The sequence below is a fragment of the Spinacia oleracea genome, chromosome 6 (assembly GCF_020520425.1).
Source record: "Spinacia oleracea cultivar Varoflay chromosome 6, BTI_SOV_V1, whole genome shotgun sequence".
Taxonomy (NCBI): Eukaryota; Viridiplantae; Streptophyta; class Magnoliopsida; order Caryophyllales; family Amaranthaceae; genus Spinacia; species Spinacia oleracea.
The window spans coordinates 120291254-120308858 of NC_079492.1; the positions used below are offsets into that span (position 1 = coordinate 120291254).

The following is a 17605-nucleotide window of genomic DNA, read 5'->3' on the forward strand; positions in this document are numbered from 1 at the left end:
TTGATTTAGACACTCGGACACGTGCATGTTTCCGACGTGTCCGACATGCATACCCGAGTCCGTTTACCTTAACTTATTATATTATCATGTAATCTGGGGTTCTGAGATTTTATCAATTATGCTTTATAAAGATTATTTAACATTGACTTGATTTATGTTTCTTGAGCTCATTTGATTATACTTTATTTCTAGGTCAGGAGAGAGACATACCAACTTTTTGGTGAAAGGAGCAGTTTTTCGGACATTTACCATCAATTTTTTCACATATGGTTTCCCGGTAAGTATCTTAATGTACGGCAATTTAGGATTCTTGCCAGTTTTTCTTCTGCAGGAAAATTGAGGTAATTTAGTGCCTTAGTGACCACTGACCACTTTTCTATTTATTAAGTTCTACACATAAGAGTTCTAGTGTCTTCTTGATTGTTTTTTTTTGTTGCTATTCTTTTTTTACCACCAAATAGTTTACGAGCTTAAAAGCCTGTTGACTTAGAGTTGATGTAAAGTGCAACTGGTAATCATTACCTTAGTATTTAGCTCATAGGAATATAGGATTGTCTGACGCTATGACATTAATCTTTTAGAAAATTGGAACTTTTTTCTTTTGTTGTACTCCCTCAGTTGCGCAATATCAATTGCATTCTTTTGACCATTAACATCTTTAATTATGCATTATTAAAAACTATTAAGTTTGATATTTGAAAATTTATATTGAAACCAATTCAATGATATCCATCAAGATAATAATTTATCTAATATCTTAACTACCAATTACGGTCAAAGTTATAAAACTTTAACCACATGAATAGTAAAAGTGAGGAACCTTATGGAACGGAGGAAGTAGAAGTCTGTTGGTTTAGTTGTTTATACTTCGTATATAAGAAGTTCTTTAGTGAAGGATAAACATCTTGAATTTCTATGTGTATTATTATATTCTGGACATTGATTTTCAGTTTTTGTATGTGGCAGTTATCGGTGGTTGCTCTTTCCTTTTGGACTTTCCATTTTGCAAGTATATGCGCATTTGGATTGCTAGCATACGTTGGCTACATTGTGTATGCTTTCCCGTCATTGTTTCGTTTGCACCGGTTGAATAGTCTGTTGCTTGTTTTCACACTCCTGTGGGCCATCAGTACTTATATATTCAATGTGGGATTTTCAATTGTGAACTGGAAACTGGGGAAGGTAATCCTCTAATCTTGTGCTACTTGGTAAGTTTTTCTTTTAATTTGGATGTTCTAATTCATAAAATGTGCAGAATATGGAGATCTGGGAGCTTGTTGGTTTATGGCGTTACACGACTCCTGGATATTTCCTTCTTGCTCAATTTGGTCTTGGAGTCCTGATTGCTGTTGGTAATCTTGTGAACAATTCTGTATTTACGTACCTATCTAATGAGACTGGTGATTTTCCAAATGGAGACCATACGATAGAAGGTATACTCTATTTTGTTAACGGTCCTAGTTTTTTTGGTGGTTTTCTTGGCAAGAAGTGCGGGATCTTAGAAATTTTAGTAATAAAAGTTTCTGTGGGATAGTGGTGGGTTTAGCGTCTCTTTAGACTCATGAAAATGAGGCTTTCTTTGGCATATCCCCACCAGATACAAAATGGGATGAATTTCCCATGTGTTATTTTTCATTAATATTTGTTGGGCTTCTGGTTGTCCCTTCGCGAAACTTCTATTTTCCTTAATAAAATCTGTTTTTTTCTAATAAAGTCATTCTCTGTGGAAACAGATATTACTTAAAGTAAAGTACGTGCTCTTGCCCACTAAAATATTTGCACGATACAAAGTATTTGTGAAGAACCTCTCAAGTTTCTCAGTAATGTCCCAGAAACTTGTAAAGTGCGTCAGATAATTTGCCGCAATTGTTATCTAGTTTGCAATTCCTTGTTGACGTAGAAGGAAGTTATTCTGAACTCGTTTGTGCAAGTCCAATTTAATGGCTTACCAACATAGATTTAATTATTCCGTGGATCAGAGTATTCCCATATAATCAACCAATGATGAAGTTTTAGAGTTTAATTTCAGTTATACAAATACAATAAACAAAATAGTGTTTACCACTTCCAGAAAACAGCAAAACCTAGTTGGTGACTCTTAATCTCAATTTCAAAGTTAGTTTTAAAAAGTCACCGTTTATTTTTCATATGTCCTGTCAAGTTCTGTGTGTACTGTGGCCCTTGATTTGCTTCCTCTTCATCTCTAATATCTAGTTTTTTAACCTTTATGCCGAACTTGCAGTAAAGGAGGAGACCAAGGTGCTTATTGTTGCTACAATTGCTTGGGGATTGCGGAAATGCTCCCGGGCTATCATGTTGGTTTTGATATTCCTTATTGCGATGAAGCCTGGATTTATTCATGCTGTTTACAGTATGTAAAGGGGCTTTTATTCTTTGCATCTTATCTGTTCTTTTATGAGCTCTCCTTGGGGATTTCTGTATTTTCCGTCATTTGTCTGGAGTGGAATCAATATCACCAAAATAAAGTTGAGGTTTTTGCTAAATTTTAACTGCTGAATATTTCCACCTGTTGCAGTGATATTTTTTTTGATATATCTTCTGGGACACAGTATCAGCCGGAAGATAAGGAAGGCATTAATTCTTCTATGTGAAGCTCATTTTGCATTGTTGTACATTCTTCAAATAAACCTGATATCCAAAAAACTGGAGCATGCAGGCCCACTAACTGCCGAAATTCTGTCACAACTAGGTATACTTCTGCTGTTGTCCATCTTCCTTCTTTCTAGTATTTTACCTCAGTAATTTTTCATTATTCTGTTTACTCTATTTTATAAAGGATCATCTTCATCAAATTTGCATCTTCCATGTTGTAGGTCTTCGTGATTGTTCATGGGACTTCTTGGAAACAGCTCTTCTTGCGTGTTTTTGTGCCATTCATAATCATGGATTTGATATGCTATTTTCATTCTCAGCATTTGTACAGCATACACCTTATCCTCCAGTGGGATTCAGTGTGCTTAAAGCTGGTTTGAACAAGTCAGTTTTATTGTCTGTTTATTGCTCTTCAGCTAATGGAGACAGCAGCAATGGTCCTTCTCACGGTATGTTAATTTTACTCTACTTCTATCGAGATGTTAGACTACCTTCTGTACATGGGTGACACCCACCTTAGCGGTTTTTAGATCATTTATTTGTTGTCAAAAGACTATCTAGCTTGAGAGGGGAAAGGAAGTTGTGATGTATTCTTTAAATGTTATTCACTTATTCCACCGCTCAGATTTGGAAACTTATGCTTCAAACTCTGTTGCTTTCCCTTTGATGGACTAAAATTGTCATGTAATAATGCATTCTCCACGAGAGATGACTGCCTAAGGGACTAGCAAGGACTGCTTAGCAGGATGGTTCGGTAGCAGGTTCTAGTGAATGATATGAGGGAATGTTGCAGATGAGAACTGCAAGTGTTTTGTGTCGAGATGTTGTTATCTGGAGGGTTTTAGTCTTTGCAATAGTTCTATAAACTTGGAGGGCTTGTTGACCTCCCCAAAAGTGTTAGGTTGCTTTGAGTTAATTGTTGTTCCGACCTATCAAGTATCAAATTGAGTACCAAGCCTTTAAAGTGAGGCTCCCAAAGAAAGAGTGATTTTCTCGCTGTTGGATAACAATGGAACAAAGAGGAATTTCCTTGTATTTTCCTGAGTGGAGAAACAAGCTCAATCAGTCCTGTTGTCCAGTATGTTCCTTTGCCTATTTCATGGTATTTATGCAATTGATGTACCTTGAAGTGTTCCTTGTCATGATCTTTGTAGACTTAGGAATGAATTGTCGATGATTCCCATATCAAATTCTCACACGGGAAACTGTGGAGGTCATTATGCTGATGAGTTGTTGTAAGAGACGGGCCAGACGGCTACAATTTCCTTGAATTCCTTCACTCCTCAATATCCCACAGAATGTTCGTGTTGCGATATAACATACTTCCTCTGTTTATTTTTACTCGGAACGTTTGTCACTTTCACGCATTCCAATGCACAACTTTGATTTAATTTTCTTTAACTAAAAATTATAAAAAGTTAATATTTTGAAAATACATATTAAGACGAACCTAACAAGATCCCACATGACTATGTTTTATCTTACGTATAAATCACTAATAATGGTCAAAGTAGAATATGTGAATAGTGTAAAAATCACAAACGTTGCGAGTATTAAAAATCGGAGGAAGTAATTTATTTTTTGTATAATATCCCTGTCAAAAATTTGGGAGCGGACTATTGAGCAAAGAACTGTGAAGATTTCGGAGAACCAGCTTGGATTTATGTTTGGGAGATCGACTATGGAGGCCATTCATCTTATAAGGCAACTAATGGAGAATTATCGGGATAAGAAGAAGGACTTACATATGGTTTTCATAGATTTGGAGAAGGCGTATGACAAGGTACCAAGGGAAATCCTTTGACGGGCATTAAGTAAGAAAGGAATTCGGAGGAAGTATATTGATATCATCAAGGACATGTATGAGGGAATTAGCACGAGTGTGAGAACTAGTGTTGGTAAGACCGAAGAATTCCCCATTACAATTGGAGTGCATCAAGGTTCCGCACTTAGCCCGTTTCTTTTTGCTATAGTCATGGACAAATTGACGAGGTCAATTCAAGATGGTATACCTTGGTGCATGATGTTTGCAGATGATATGTTGATTGATGAAACAAAAGGAGTGAAAAATAAGTTGGAGTTATGGAGACGAACTTTGGAATCTCGGGGTTTTACGCTGAGTAGAAACAAGACAGAATATATGGAGTGTAAGTTTAGTGGAGTCCAAGACATAGAGACAGGGGCGATTACCTTAGATGGAAAAATTGTCCAAGGCTCTGAAATGTTCCGTTATTTAGGATCTATTATCCAAAAGGATGGGGAATTGGATGGCGATGTGGCTTTAGAATCAAAGAAGGTTGGCTGAAGTGGAAAAGTGCAGGATTGAAGGGAATTCTACCGCAAGGCAATTCAACCGATGTTGTTATACGGCATAGAATGCTGGCAGTGAAACATTATCACGTGCATAAGATGAATGTGGTGGAGATGCGCATGTTACGTTGGATGTATGAGCATACAAGAAATGATCGTTTGAGGAATGAGATTATTAGGAAGAAAGTAGGGGTTGCATTGATTGAGTTTAAGATGATGACAAATCGTTTAAGGTGGTTTAGGCATGTGAGCAGAAGATCAAATGATGCCGCGGTTAGGAGGCTAGAAGGATGGCAAAGTGATAGAATTGCAAGGGGTAGGGGAAGACCTAAGAAAACTTGGAGGAAGGTGATTGAGCACGATATGAGCTTTCTTGGAATTGAGGAAAATATGGCATTGGATAGGATATACGTTGATGACTTCATTTGACTTAGACAACTTACATTTTGACTTATTTATTTATTTATTTACTTTTTTATTTATTTGTTTTTGCATGCTATTTTGAAATGTCCTTATTTTACTTATTTATTTATTTTAAACTTCACTTATTTTTATTATCCCTTGTGATTTTTTCTGCAATATATATTCCTCTTATCTTACTTTCATTAATTTCACTTTCTCCCCTTCTCGCTCTTTTCTGGTTTATTTGGTGACAATGACGATCTCCTACGACGATTCATGTTAGCCGACCCCAAAACATTTTGGGACTAAGGCTTTATTGTTGTTGTTTTATCCCTGTCAAAAATTTATTACTTCCTCAGTTCTTCTAAAACTGTAACATGGGGGATGTAGAATGTCAATATCTTTGTTGTATGTCTTGATGTCTGGATCTAATCATTATTGTATCTATTTTCTTTCCTCTTGTTGTTGCAGAGAGAAGAATAGCATCGTACCTGAGTGCAGTAGGGCAGAAATTTCTTGCAGTATACCGATCATGGGGAACTTATATTGCTTTTGTGACAATACTTGTTGCAGTTTACCTGGTTAGACCCAATTATATATCGTTTGGGTATGTTTTTCTTTTACTTTCCTGGATCATTGGAAGGCAACTTGTTGAACAGACAAAAAGACGCCTATGGTTCCCTTTAAAAGCTTATGCTATTCTGGTATTCATCTTCATGTATAGCCTCAGCATAATTCCCAGTTTTCAAACATGGCTCTCTCGTAGTATTGATCTCTACCCAAACCTGGGCTATAAACCTGAAGCTTCTCTGTTGGATAACATCTGGGAATCACTGGCAATCTTGATCGTAATGCAACTTTATAGCTATGAAAGGAGACAAAGCAAGTACAATGAACCATGTGACGCTAACGTGCTGCAGCCAGGGTCATTAGGTTTTATGAGAAGGTTTTTGATATGGCACAGCAATAAGCTTCTATTTGCTGCTCTCTTTTATGCGGCCATGTCACAAATAAATGCATTTGGTTTTTTGTATCTTCTAGGCATGATCATCTGCTCCACTTTCCCCAAAACTTCAAGGTTCCCATCAAAGTCATCTTTAGTTTATACAGGATTTGTTGTGATGGTGGAGTATCTTTTCCAGATGTGGGGTCAGCAGGCAAAGATGTTCCCTGGCCAAAAACATTCTAACGTGTCTGATTTCTTGGGTCTCCAAGTATTTGAGCCTGGATTTTGGGGAATAGAATCAAGCTTGAGGGGAAAAGTTTTAGTAATATCTGCATGTACTCTTCAATATAATGTTTTTCATTGGTTGGATAGGATGCCAAATAATAATGTATTGGTAGGCGATTGGGAGGAGCCATGTCCATTATTTGTCACATCTGAAGATGATGTAGTTTCTATGTCTAGCTCTGATGAAGAAAATAGATTTGAGTCACATTCCACGCTCTCTGATATGGAAAGGAGAGCAACAAGCTATACGTGGAAATCATCGACCACTGACCCCTCTGAACCAATTCTTATGGGAAGAGAATCTGAGAATTCCAGAACGGAAAGATATTCGTCTGGGTACTTCTGGGAAAGTACCAAGGAGAGTCAGAAGTGGAACAAGAGGAGAGTTATTGCCTTAAGAAATGAGAGATTTGACATGCAGAAGACGACTTTGAAAGTGTACTTGATGTTTTGGATTGAAAATATGTTTAACCTCTTTGGTCTAGAAATAAACATGATTGTCTTGCTTCTTGCTAGTTTTGCCCTCTTGAATGTCATTTCACTGCTCTATATCGGTTTGCTTGCTGCTTTTGTTCTGTTGGATAGGCATATTATTCGTAAGCTATGGTCCATTCTGGTTTTCCTGTTCGCATGTGTCCTGATTCTAGAATACTTTTCCATCTGGGAGAATAAGATGTCTCTGAACCGGCAATCCTCACAGGAGACTACTGTTCATTGCCATGATTGCTGGAGAAGCTCAAAGCTACATTTTCAGTATTGTCAAAGCTGTTGGTTGGGTAAGATTTTTTCCCCTTTCTCTGTAATGTTATTGAGGAAAATAAATCATTCTTTGGTGACTAGTTTGCTGATCGGATTAACTAATTATGGAACCAGGATAAAAATCTTGGGAGAGAGGGGGGGGGGGGGGGGGGGGGGGGCTGCTGTAATACAATTGGACATATCAAGTACTGCCACAGTCCCACCATTCTTGAATGTTAGTTCTCTTTTCGTATTGAGTTTTTTTTTTGTTAGTCCCTTTTGGAACATTATGCCCTTATAAATGTCAAAATACTCACTTGGTTACTCCCAAGTAAACCTTTATCCCCTTAATTATTTTTCTCTCCTACCTACACGGGTTAGATTGAGATTCATGTGACAAATGTATTTATGTTGGATTGTCTTAGATTCCAAAAGGTACTAACATTCAAGAATGGAGGGAGTAGTATTTAAAAACCCCCTTAGTTATCTTGTAAAGTTTATGTTCCTCTTAAGTTTCTTTCGGCAAACGATCCGTTTGGAAATGAGAATGATGGTTCTAATGTTTATAATCTTTTCATTTGTGTGAACTGATTAATTTTTAGAGGAGTAGAAATATTTGATGTGCTCTTTGTGTTTTTATTTTATTTTAATGAATACTAAAAAAGACTATTTGTTACCCTGTATTTAGCCACACTTGTGGAGTTAGTGCTTAAAGGGTAACAGGTGCCCCTACGCCCAATGAATTACGCCCACCATCCCACTTCCACGCCTTTACACTATGCGGATTAAGGGTCTGTTTTGCCAAGTGTCTAGAAAACAATTTCTGTTTCTTAGAAGTAGATTTCCAGAAGTAGCTTCTAGAGACACCATTATGAGAAATAGGTTTGTTTGGCCACAAAATTTAAGAAGCACTTTTGAAAAATAGAAACTGCTTTATCATGTTTGGCCCATTATTTACTTACCATAATAGTTCATACTTCCTCCGGTTAGAAATACTCGCAACGTTTGGATTATTTACATTTTTCACATATTCTACTTTGACTATAGTTGGTAATTTATGTCAAATAAAACATAGTGATGTGGGATCTTGTTAGATTCGTCTCAATGCGTATTTTCAAAATATCAATTTCTTTTAAAATTTTTGCTTGAATAGAATTTAAGATACTAACGATCAAACTTGTGCATTGGCATGCGTGAAAGTGACCAACGTTGCGAGTATTTCCAATCGGAGTAAGTATTAAATACTCCATAGTGATGAACAAGTACTCATGTTGTACGCAATTTTATTCCCTCAAAAAAGTAAGATACTTTTAATTATTTATAAAAACTAATACTCCGTTTTATTTTAAGTAATAAGTGGGATTCATGGCCCCTAGATTTTATAATATACGAGTCTACAATTTTTTTTTTCCATTTCACTTCACCTGATCCTCACCTCCTTCTTTATTTCTTTAAAATCTGATGTTATCACCCCCTACTTTTCAAGCCCAATAACCTCAATTTATCTATTGAAAGAATCGATTTGATAGTACTTTCCGAGGAGATCGACGATGAGCTTGCAGAAATTAGCTTCACTTGCTATCTCCCTCTTCTCTTTCACTTTTTATTTGATGTTGACTGGTTTTTGAAAAACACGGATTGTGTGGTTTACTTTGTTTCGTCGAGAATGTTTACCAGCAACAAGGAATTGATGATGTCGGAGGATCCAATGCTGAGTGGAGAAAAGAATTATTGAAGAAGAATGTTGGTCTTTTATTATTTGGGAGAAGAAAGGCTTTTTAGTAATATGAGAGGTACTTTTGGCAGACTAAAAAACTCATTAAGTTGGCAAAAATCCTTCCCTAGAAATAGTTTTGAGAAGCTTGGATTTGTAGCTTCTGTTTCCCAGCCTCCTAGAAGCTGTTTTTGCCCATTTTGGGTTTCTCAAGAAGTAGAAATTGTTCCCAAAAAATATGGTGTTTGGCCAAGTTTCAGCTTTTGGGACCTAGAAGCTCTTTTAGAAGCTTGGCCAAACACCCTCTAAGACACAAATCCTGCTACCCCTTCATCATAACTAGGAGGAAGTGGTTCTGAGAACAAAGCCACCCAACCCTAAAAATAGTCTTTCCCTGGATTATGCCATCTATACTAGGAAGAAGTACAAAGTCTTCAAATTATCCTTGTCATGTTAGTGGAAGGGAACTACCTCACAGGCATATTTAAGTCTCTTTGCTTCCATGTGATGTTTAATGCCAGGTGTGTGATCAAATTACCGATAGAAGAGTGGAGCGATAGGGGATTATACACCTTAAACCCTAAACCCTAATTTTAGCCCCAAAAAAGGGAATTTACACAAGTTACAAACCCAAACATTACCAATGGATCAGTTAGGTGGTTTGTCTTTAACAGAAAAGGTGTTGTCGAGCATGTAACACCCTGACTCTCTCCTTTGCCCCACAAACCAACCCGCCCTTCAGCACCCCTGATCCTTACCCATGCACAACCTCTATAACTTTCTTTCAAAGAGGTTGCTTATCTTACAATTGACTGTAGAGTTTCATAACATAAAGGCTACAACAACAACAACCACAACAACAACAAAGCCTTAGTCCCAAAATGATTTGGGGTCGGCTAACATGAATCGACGTAGGAGATCGTCATTGTCACCAATCAAACCAAAAAGGAGCAAGAAGTAATAAGAAAAACAAGGAAGAGAAAGTGGAATTAATGAAAGTAAGATAAGAGAAAAAGGTATATATATTATAGAAGAAATATTGTAAGAGATAATAAAAAATAAGTAAAGTTTAAAATAAATGAATAAGTAAAATAAGTATATTTCAAAATAGCATGTAAATTAAAAAAAAAAAATTTAAAAGAATTTTAAAAATAAAATAAAAATAAAAATAGAAAGAAACAAAAACATGAAAACTGTATAAATCAACTGAAGGCATCAATATATATTCTCTCCCTCCACTCTGTCCTATCCAACGCCATATTTTCCTCAATCCCAAGAAAGCTCATATCGTGCTCAATCACCTTCCTCCAAGTTTTCTTAGGTCTTCCCCTACCCCTTGCAATTCTATCACTTTGCCACCCTTCTATCCTCCTAACCGGGGCATCACTTGGTCTTCTGCTCACATGTCCAACCATCTTAAACGATTTTCCATCATCTTAAACTCAATCTGTGCAACCCCTACTTTCTTCCTAATAATCTCATTCCTCAAACGATCCTTTCTTGTATGCCCACACATCCAACGTAACATGCGCATCTCCGCCACATTCATCTTGTGCACGTGACAATGTTTCACTGCCCAGCATTCTGTGGCGTATAACAAAGCCGGTTTGCCGTGCGGTAAAATTTTCCCTTCAATCTTTGGGGCATGCCTGAATCACATAGGAACCCCGTGGCACCTTTCCACTTCAACCAACCTGCTTTGATTCTATGGGCCACATCGCCATCCAATTCTCCATCCTTTTGGATAATAGATCCTAAATAACAGAACGTTTCAGAGCCTTGGACAATTTTCCCATCTAAGGTAATCTCCCCTGTCTCTCTATCTTGGACTCCACTAAATTTACACTCCATATATTCCGTCTTGTTTCTACTTAGCCTAAAACCCCGAGATTCCAATGTTTGTCTCCATAACCCCAACTTACTTTCCACTCCTTCTTTTGTTTCATCAATCAACACAATATCATCTGCAAACATCATGCACCAGGGAATACCATCTTGGATTGACCTCGTCAATTCGTCCATGACTATAGCAAAAAGAAACGGGCTAAGTGCGGAACCTTGATGCACTCCAATTGTAATGGGGAATTCTTCGGTCTTACCAACACTAGTTCTCACACTCGTGCTAACTCCCTCATACATGTCCTTGATGATATCAATATACTTCCTCCGAATTCCTTTCTTACTTAATGCCCGTCAAAGGATTTCCCTTGGTACCTTGTCATACGCCTTCTCCAAATCTATGAAAACCATATGTAAGTCCTTCTTCTTGTCCCGATAATTCTCCATTAGTTGCCTTATAAGATGAATGGCCTCCATAGTCGATCTCCCAGGCATAAATCCAAACTGGTTCTCCGAAATTTTCACAGTTTTCCTCAGTCTTTGCTCAGATCCGCTCCCAAAGTTTCATAGTATAACTCATTAGTTTGATTCCTCGATAGTTGGCACAATCCTGGACATCACCCTTATTCTTGTACAAGGGGATGATAGTACTCTTCCTCCACTCTAATGGCATCCTATTACTTCCCCAAATCTTGTTGAAAAGAGTTGTTAACCATACAACCCCTCTCTCTCCCAAGCATCTCCAGACTTCGATAGGTATACCATCGGGCCCCACTGCCCTCTTGCGTCCCACTGCCCTTCATAACACAAAGGCTCCATTAAAAAAAAGCTGCACTTGACATTAGAAAGAAAGAAAAGAAAGGTGCACCTTGTTGGTATAGGTTGTACCGCTAAATCCTTATAAACTATTGTTTTAACCATCACTTATCATTTGGGTGTTACATACAATCCCTTAAGAAGACTCCAACTTTCTCGTTGTGCTTTGATGACTGATAGACGTACACTTCCCTCTTAACTTCTTAACCTGTTGTCCACCCTAATGTCGGCCCAAAATCCTCTCATCGTTACTTCATTAGGTAGTAGACCCAAGCTCCTTTTTTGTCCATATGGTTATCACACATGGTTAGAGCTAATTAGGAACATCGCGGGCTGTTCGAGCCTGACATGATATTGGTCCGACACGGCACACATGGTTAGAGCTAATCAGGAATATCGCGGGTTGTTCGAGCCTGATACTATATTGGTCTGACATGGCACAAGCCCATTGTAATCCCGACATGGCACAAAAGGCACGTCGATAGGCCATGGGAAGTTCATGGACATCAATTTTAGAAACTTGGCACGAGTTCAGCGGGTCGGCTCAAACATCGGCGTGCTTAATTTTAACCTATTAAGAAAAAAATCTTTAAAATAGTAAGGGGCCTGTTGGCCTCCACAATAGATGGGATTGGTCGTGCATGAGCCTCATTTATGGCAGAGAGGCATGAGCCCGACACAACATGAATTTTCCTTTACCCATTCCCACACGTCGAGGTACGCGAGCTTGGCACGTGGGCCTTCACGGCTCATCACATGCCCAACTCTACGCATGGTTCCTCTATAACCACTTGTAACACCCCATAAATCAATATGTCACTTTGTTGTCATGCATCTATGCCCTTAAAATCCTTGTAAAATCATCTCTTAACCATCATCTGAGTGCTGAGCATATGCAGGACCTTCTTGAGAAAATGGAACTGGTTGATTGTAGATCTTTTTGATAAGTTTATTATAGCAAAGAAAAATAGAATAGAAAATCAGAATATTTGAAATCTATTGTTAGTTTTGTGGAATGTTTCAGAGAAGGTTTCTTGATAGGTGTTGATCAAATATTTTTCTCCCATCAGTGTCAAATGCAAGGGCATCTTGTCCACTGGTTATATCCCTTCTTTTTCCTTTGCTTATAATGGTTTTTTCGTCAAAAGAACATTGCAAATTAATGTTATTGAAATTTTATGCTAATCAATTATTACCATAACTTTACAAGCTGGACTATTCTAATGTTCTTTAATGAGTGTGATCTTATATACTAGTTATATGGAATATTAATCTTAAGTCATATGTCAATGTTCTATGAAAACTGGAAAGAGGCTTTTTAGAACCACAATTTTTGTTTCTCTCCTTACCTAGTGGAAAATTTCACTTCTTGTTTATTAGAATACAGTTAGTCTTGTTTGGTTAGAGTGTTAGAATACTTATGACTTTTTTAGCCTTAAGTTTTAAATTTTTAAACTTGTTATCATGTTTTGCAGGGTTTGTTGTGGATGACACTCGAATGCTAATCAGTTACTTTATAGTGTTCATTGTTGCTTGTTTCAAGCTGCGTGCTGACAGATCACCTAGTTTATCAGGATCATTTACCTTTAATCAGATGATGTCTCAGCGTAAGAACATATTTGTTTGGAAGGACCTCTCATTTGAAACGAAAAGTATGTGGACCATATTTGATTATGTGAGACTTTACTGTTATTGCCACCTACTGGATCTTGTGCTTACTTTGATTTTGATTACTGGAACTTTGGAGTACGACATTCTGCACCTTGGATATCTTGGTTTTGCTTTGGTGTTCTTCCGGATGAGATTGGAAATTCTACGGAAAAGGAACAAGATCTTCAAGTTCCTGCGCATGTACAATTTTGTCATTATAGTTCTATCTCTTGCTTATCAATCTCCTTTTATTGGGGTCTTCAATAAAGGGAAGTGTGGTACTGTCGGTTACATTTACGAAGCCATAGGTTTTTATAAATATGATTATGGTTTTCGTATTACTTCAAGATCTGCATTGGTTGAGATCGTCATCTTCATGCTGGTTTCACTGCAGTCATATATGTTCTCATCTCCAGAGTTTGAACATGTATCACGGTATCTCGAGGCAGAACAAATTGGGGCCATTGTACGTGAGCAGGAGAAAAAAGCTGCATGGAAAACTGCACAGCTAAAGCATATTCGCGAGACCGAGGAGGAGAAAAGACAACGTAATTTGCAAGTGGAGAAGATGAAGTCAGAGATGCTTGATCTTCAAGTGCAGCTTCACAATATGAACTCTCCAGGTAATTGTGGTCAGGTATCTCCCGGGAGTGCAGGTTTAAGGAAGAGGAGAAGTGCCTCTTTTATTGTGGATAAAGATTTTATGGCTGTTGATAAGGAGGAGTTGTTATGCCCCTCTTTTAATTTGGATAGAGGTTTTAGGGCTGCTCCTACGTTGAGAGAGGGGCAGAGGACTTCTGGTGATTCAGAATTGCTTGGATCTCCAGCTAGCAAAAAATCCGAAAGTCCGACTGCGGAACAGTCAACAAGGCAAGATTCAAAAGAATTTTCTTTTGGTGAAATAACTGAAATTGAGGATACTGCTCACCATTCAGCAGTTGAAAAGAAAAGAGAGAGCTCCAAAGGCCAGGCAAAGGATCACCCATTAAAATCTGCGGTGCAGATGATAGGTGATGGTGTTTCTCAAGTACAATATTTTGGAAACCAAGCTGTTAGCAATCTTGCAAATCTCTTGAATGTAGCGCATGAGGATGTGGATTCCATCGACCATTCTTCGGAAGATGATGGAGGATGTGGTGAAATGGAGAGCCAAAATACTGAAAATGTTCATATCGCTCGTACATCTTCTTTGCAGTCTGACAAGAGTAGAACTATGTCCGAATCTGTGAGGTTGCAGCTTCTGAGAATCTTTCGACACATATGGTCTCAAATGCGATCCAATAACGATATTGTTTGCTATTGTTGTTTTATTCTCGTCTTCCTCTGGAACTTCAGTCTATTATCTATGGCATACCTTGCAGCTCTGTTTTTGTATGCTCTGTGTGTTAACACAGGTCCTAGCTATACCTTCTGGGTTATCATGCTAATCTATACAGAGTTTTACATCTTAATTGAATACTTGTACCAAATTATCATTCAACATTGTGGGTTGTTGGACATGACATTGCTTCAACAGTTGGGTTTTCCTCATCATGAAATCAATTCATCATTTGTGATAAGCTCGTTGCCACTCTTTTTGGTCTACCTATTTACACTTTTACAAAGCTCCATAACTGCACAAGATGGTGATTGGAGTGCATTATTGGAGTTTAATGCTTTAAAGAGAAAAATGCATGACCAAAAATATGTGGGCCCATGTTCTAGCTGGAGTGAGAAGCTAAATAAACTTTTCCTACCACTGAAAGATGCAGTGGAGATGATAGCTAGAAGCTGCTTCAGTTACTGGAAATCACTCACACTGGGAGCAGACTCTCCCCCATACTTTGTTCAGCTGTCCATGGATGTGGGAGCATGGCCTGAAGATGGTATTCAACCTGAGAAGATCGAGTCAGTAATGAATCAATTGCTTAAGATCGTCCACCGTGAAAGTTGCAAGGAAGAAAATTCAAATGTTTGCCCCTCAGCTAGCAGGGTTAACATTCAGAGCATTGAAAGAAGTGAAGAAAACGCCAATGTGGCTTTGGCTGTGTTTGAAGTTGTACATGCCTCTTCACTGCCGGATTGTGTGCCAATGGTTTGGTCAAAGTCACTTACACCAGCTGCCGATGTTGCCAGGGAAATTCTTATTGCAAAACGCTCGGGATATATTGAAGAAGTTGGATTCCCGTACCCTGTACTATCTGTAATTGGTGGTGGAAAAAGAGAAATTGATCTATATGCCTATGTATTTGGAGCTGATCTTGCAGTTTTCTTTTTGGTTGTTATTTTCTACCAGTCGGTCATTAAGAATAAAAGTGATTTTCTTGGTGTCTACCAACTCGAAGATCAGTTCCCGAAGGAGTTTGTGTTTATTTTAATGGTAAGCCTCTGTTTCCACTACTTTCTCTTTTGTATGTCTTAATTTTTTTACACGGTGTTGTATTGAGATCTCATGCCACTATTGTGTATTAACTCACTGTCAAAATGACATAGACTGTGCATGGTGTACGCCGCTTTTTTAGCCTTTCTAGGAACTAGGAAAGTTTGTGTATTGCGGGAAGATTTACCTGATCAACAAATATCATTACTCACCACTTTTTTATTTTTGCAAACTTTTCTGCCCACTTTCTTAAGGTTTTGTCAAACTTATACATTTATTGTTTTCACTTTTTTCTTCGTTTTTATTTTATTTTTAATTTTAAAATGTTTTCAAATTGTGTTTTTATATCTTTTATTTCTTCTATGAGCCAACACTGTTTCGTGTCCTTTATTTTTCTTGTGTCAGTAGACTCAGTACCCTCACCTTCACTTTCTCTATTTTTTTGTGTTTACTTTCTTACTTTTCTGTTATTTTTATACCTTTACTTTTCTTGATTTGCGTTTAACGGACGGTTCCCTATGATGGTTCATGTTAGCCTACCCCAAATCATTTTGGGACTAAGGCTTTGTTGTTGTTGTAGAGGAAACCACTTGGGAATATTATTTATTTATGAATAAGGGAAGAGGAATTAAGGTGTAGATTACGTTTAATGTCTCGCATAATTTTCTGTTTTTGGTATTATGGTTAGAAAGAAACAATAACGAAAATTTAGAAAGAGTGATAGGTTAGGAGTTTTGTGGGATAGAATTTACATCTTACATGTCTTTGGTACTATTCTATGGGGTCCTAACTTGCTTCTTAGTGATGCGATGTGATTTGGCATGCATATATTTCTCTCCATAATTTTTCTTAGTGCATCATTATTTTATTCCTGTTCTTTTTTTTTCTGGGGTTGCGCATTTATTAAAATCTCCAGCTTGTGTTGCATGAGATGGTATAAGTAACTGCTTATTGTTTGAATGCAGATCATCTTTTTCTTGATAGTGGTTGATCGAATTATTTACCTATGTTCATTTGCCACGGGGAAAGTTTTGTTCTACCTTTTCAACCTTGTACTCTTTACATATTCAGTTACAGAGTATGCTTGGAACATGCAACCATTTCAACAGTACGTTGGAATTTTAGCACTTCGTGCTATCTTTCTGACAAAAGCAGTGTCCCTAGCACTTCAGGCAATACAAATCCGCTACGGAATGCCACACAAAAGTACACTGTATCGCCAATTTTTGACCAGCACGGTTTCTAGGATTAACTACCTTGGCTATCGGCTCTATCGAGCTCTTCCCTTCCTATATGAGTTACGTTGTGTGCTTGACTGGTCATGTACAACAACATCATTGACAATGTATGACTGGCTGAAGGTAATAGTTACTTGCAGTGCATTCATTATATTTTCACATTATCATCATTGACAATCATATTTCTGTTATTTTCCTATTTCTATGTTGTTTCCCAATAACCGAAAGAGGTGCTCTTGTTTTGATTTGCCTAAACTGCTTTTTTTTTCTTTTTCCCTTCTCCCTCTCTTGGAGTTAATACTTGAACATGATAGTATATAATGCTCCATTCACAATTAACTTCATTATCCATTATTTATGGTCTCCGAGGACAACCTTTGACCATTTAAGTTTCACTCAAGATGATGGCTAAACTAATGAAGATGACATTTATTGAAATTACTTTTCGATTGGAATCTTGACAGTATATTTTAATGATTCGAATCAATGTATATCAATTTTGATTGCCAAAGTTCACATACGTCGACTTCCAATCAGGAATATTAGTTGTTGTCTGAATCACTGAGGTAGTATGAACTGAAATTACTTCTTTTCTGATGGTTTTTTTTTTAAATCGTAGAAAATTGTACAAGAGGGTATAACATCCTTTTATAACGAGAGATCAATTATTAATGACATAAAGCCTTTTAAAACAT

General features: G+C 37.5%; 1 protein-coding gene across 1 annotated transcript in view; it reads left to right on the plus strand.

Annotated features, from left to right (window-relative positions):
• The window catches only part of LOC110797639 (piezo-type mechanosensitive ion channel homolog), a 38170-nt gene that overhangs the window by 12045 nt on the left and 8520 nt on the right, over positions 1-17605 (plus strand). Inside the window, exons 8-16 of the mRNA XM_022002746.2 lie at positions 193-277; positions 967-1182; positions 1256-1433; positions 2243-2371; positions 2537-2710; positions 2835-3062; positions 5797-7332; positions 13139-15672; positions 16638-17033. Coding sequence (XP_021858438.1) covers positions 193-277; positions 967-1182; positions 1256-1433; positions 2243-2371; positions 2537-2710; positions 2835-3062; positions 5797-7332; positions 13139-15672; positions 16638-17033 — 5476 coding nt within the window. The remainder of the gene's footprint in view (positions 1-192; positions 278-966; positions 1183-1255; positions 1434-2242; positions 2372-2536; positions 2711-2834; positions 3063-5796; positions 7333-13138; positions 15673-16637; positions 17034-17605) is intronic.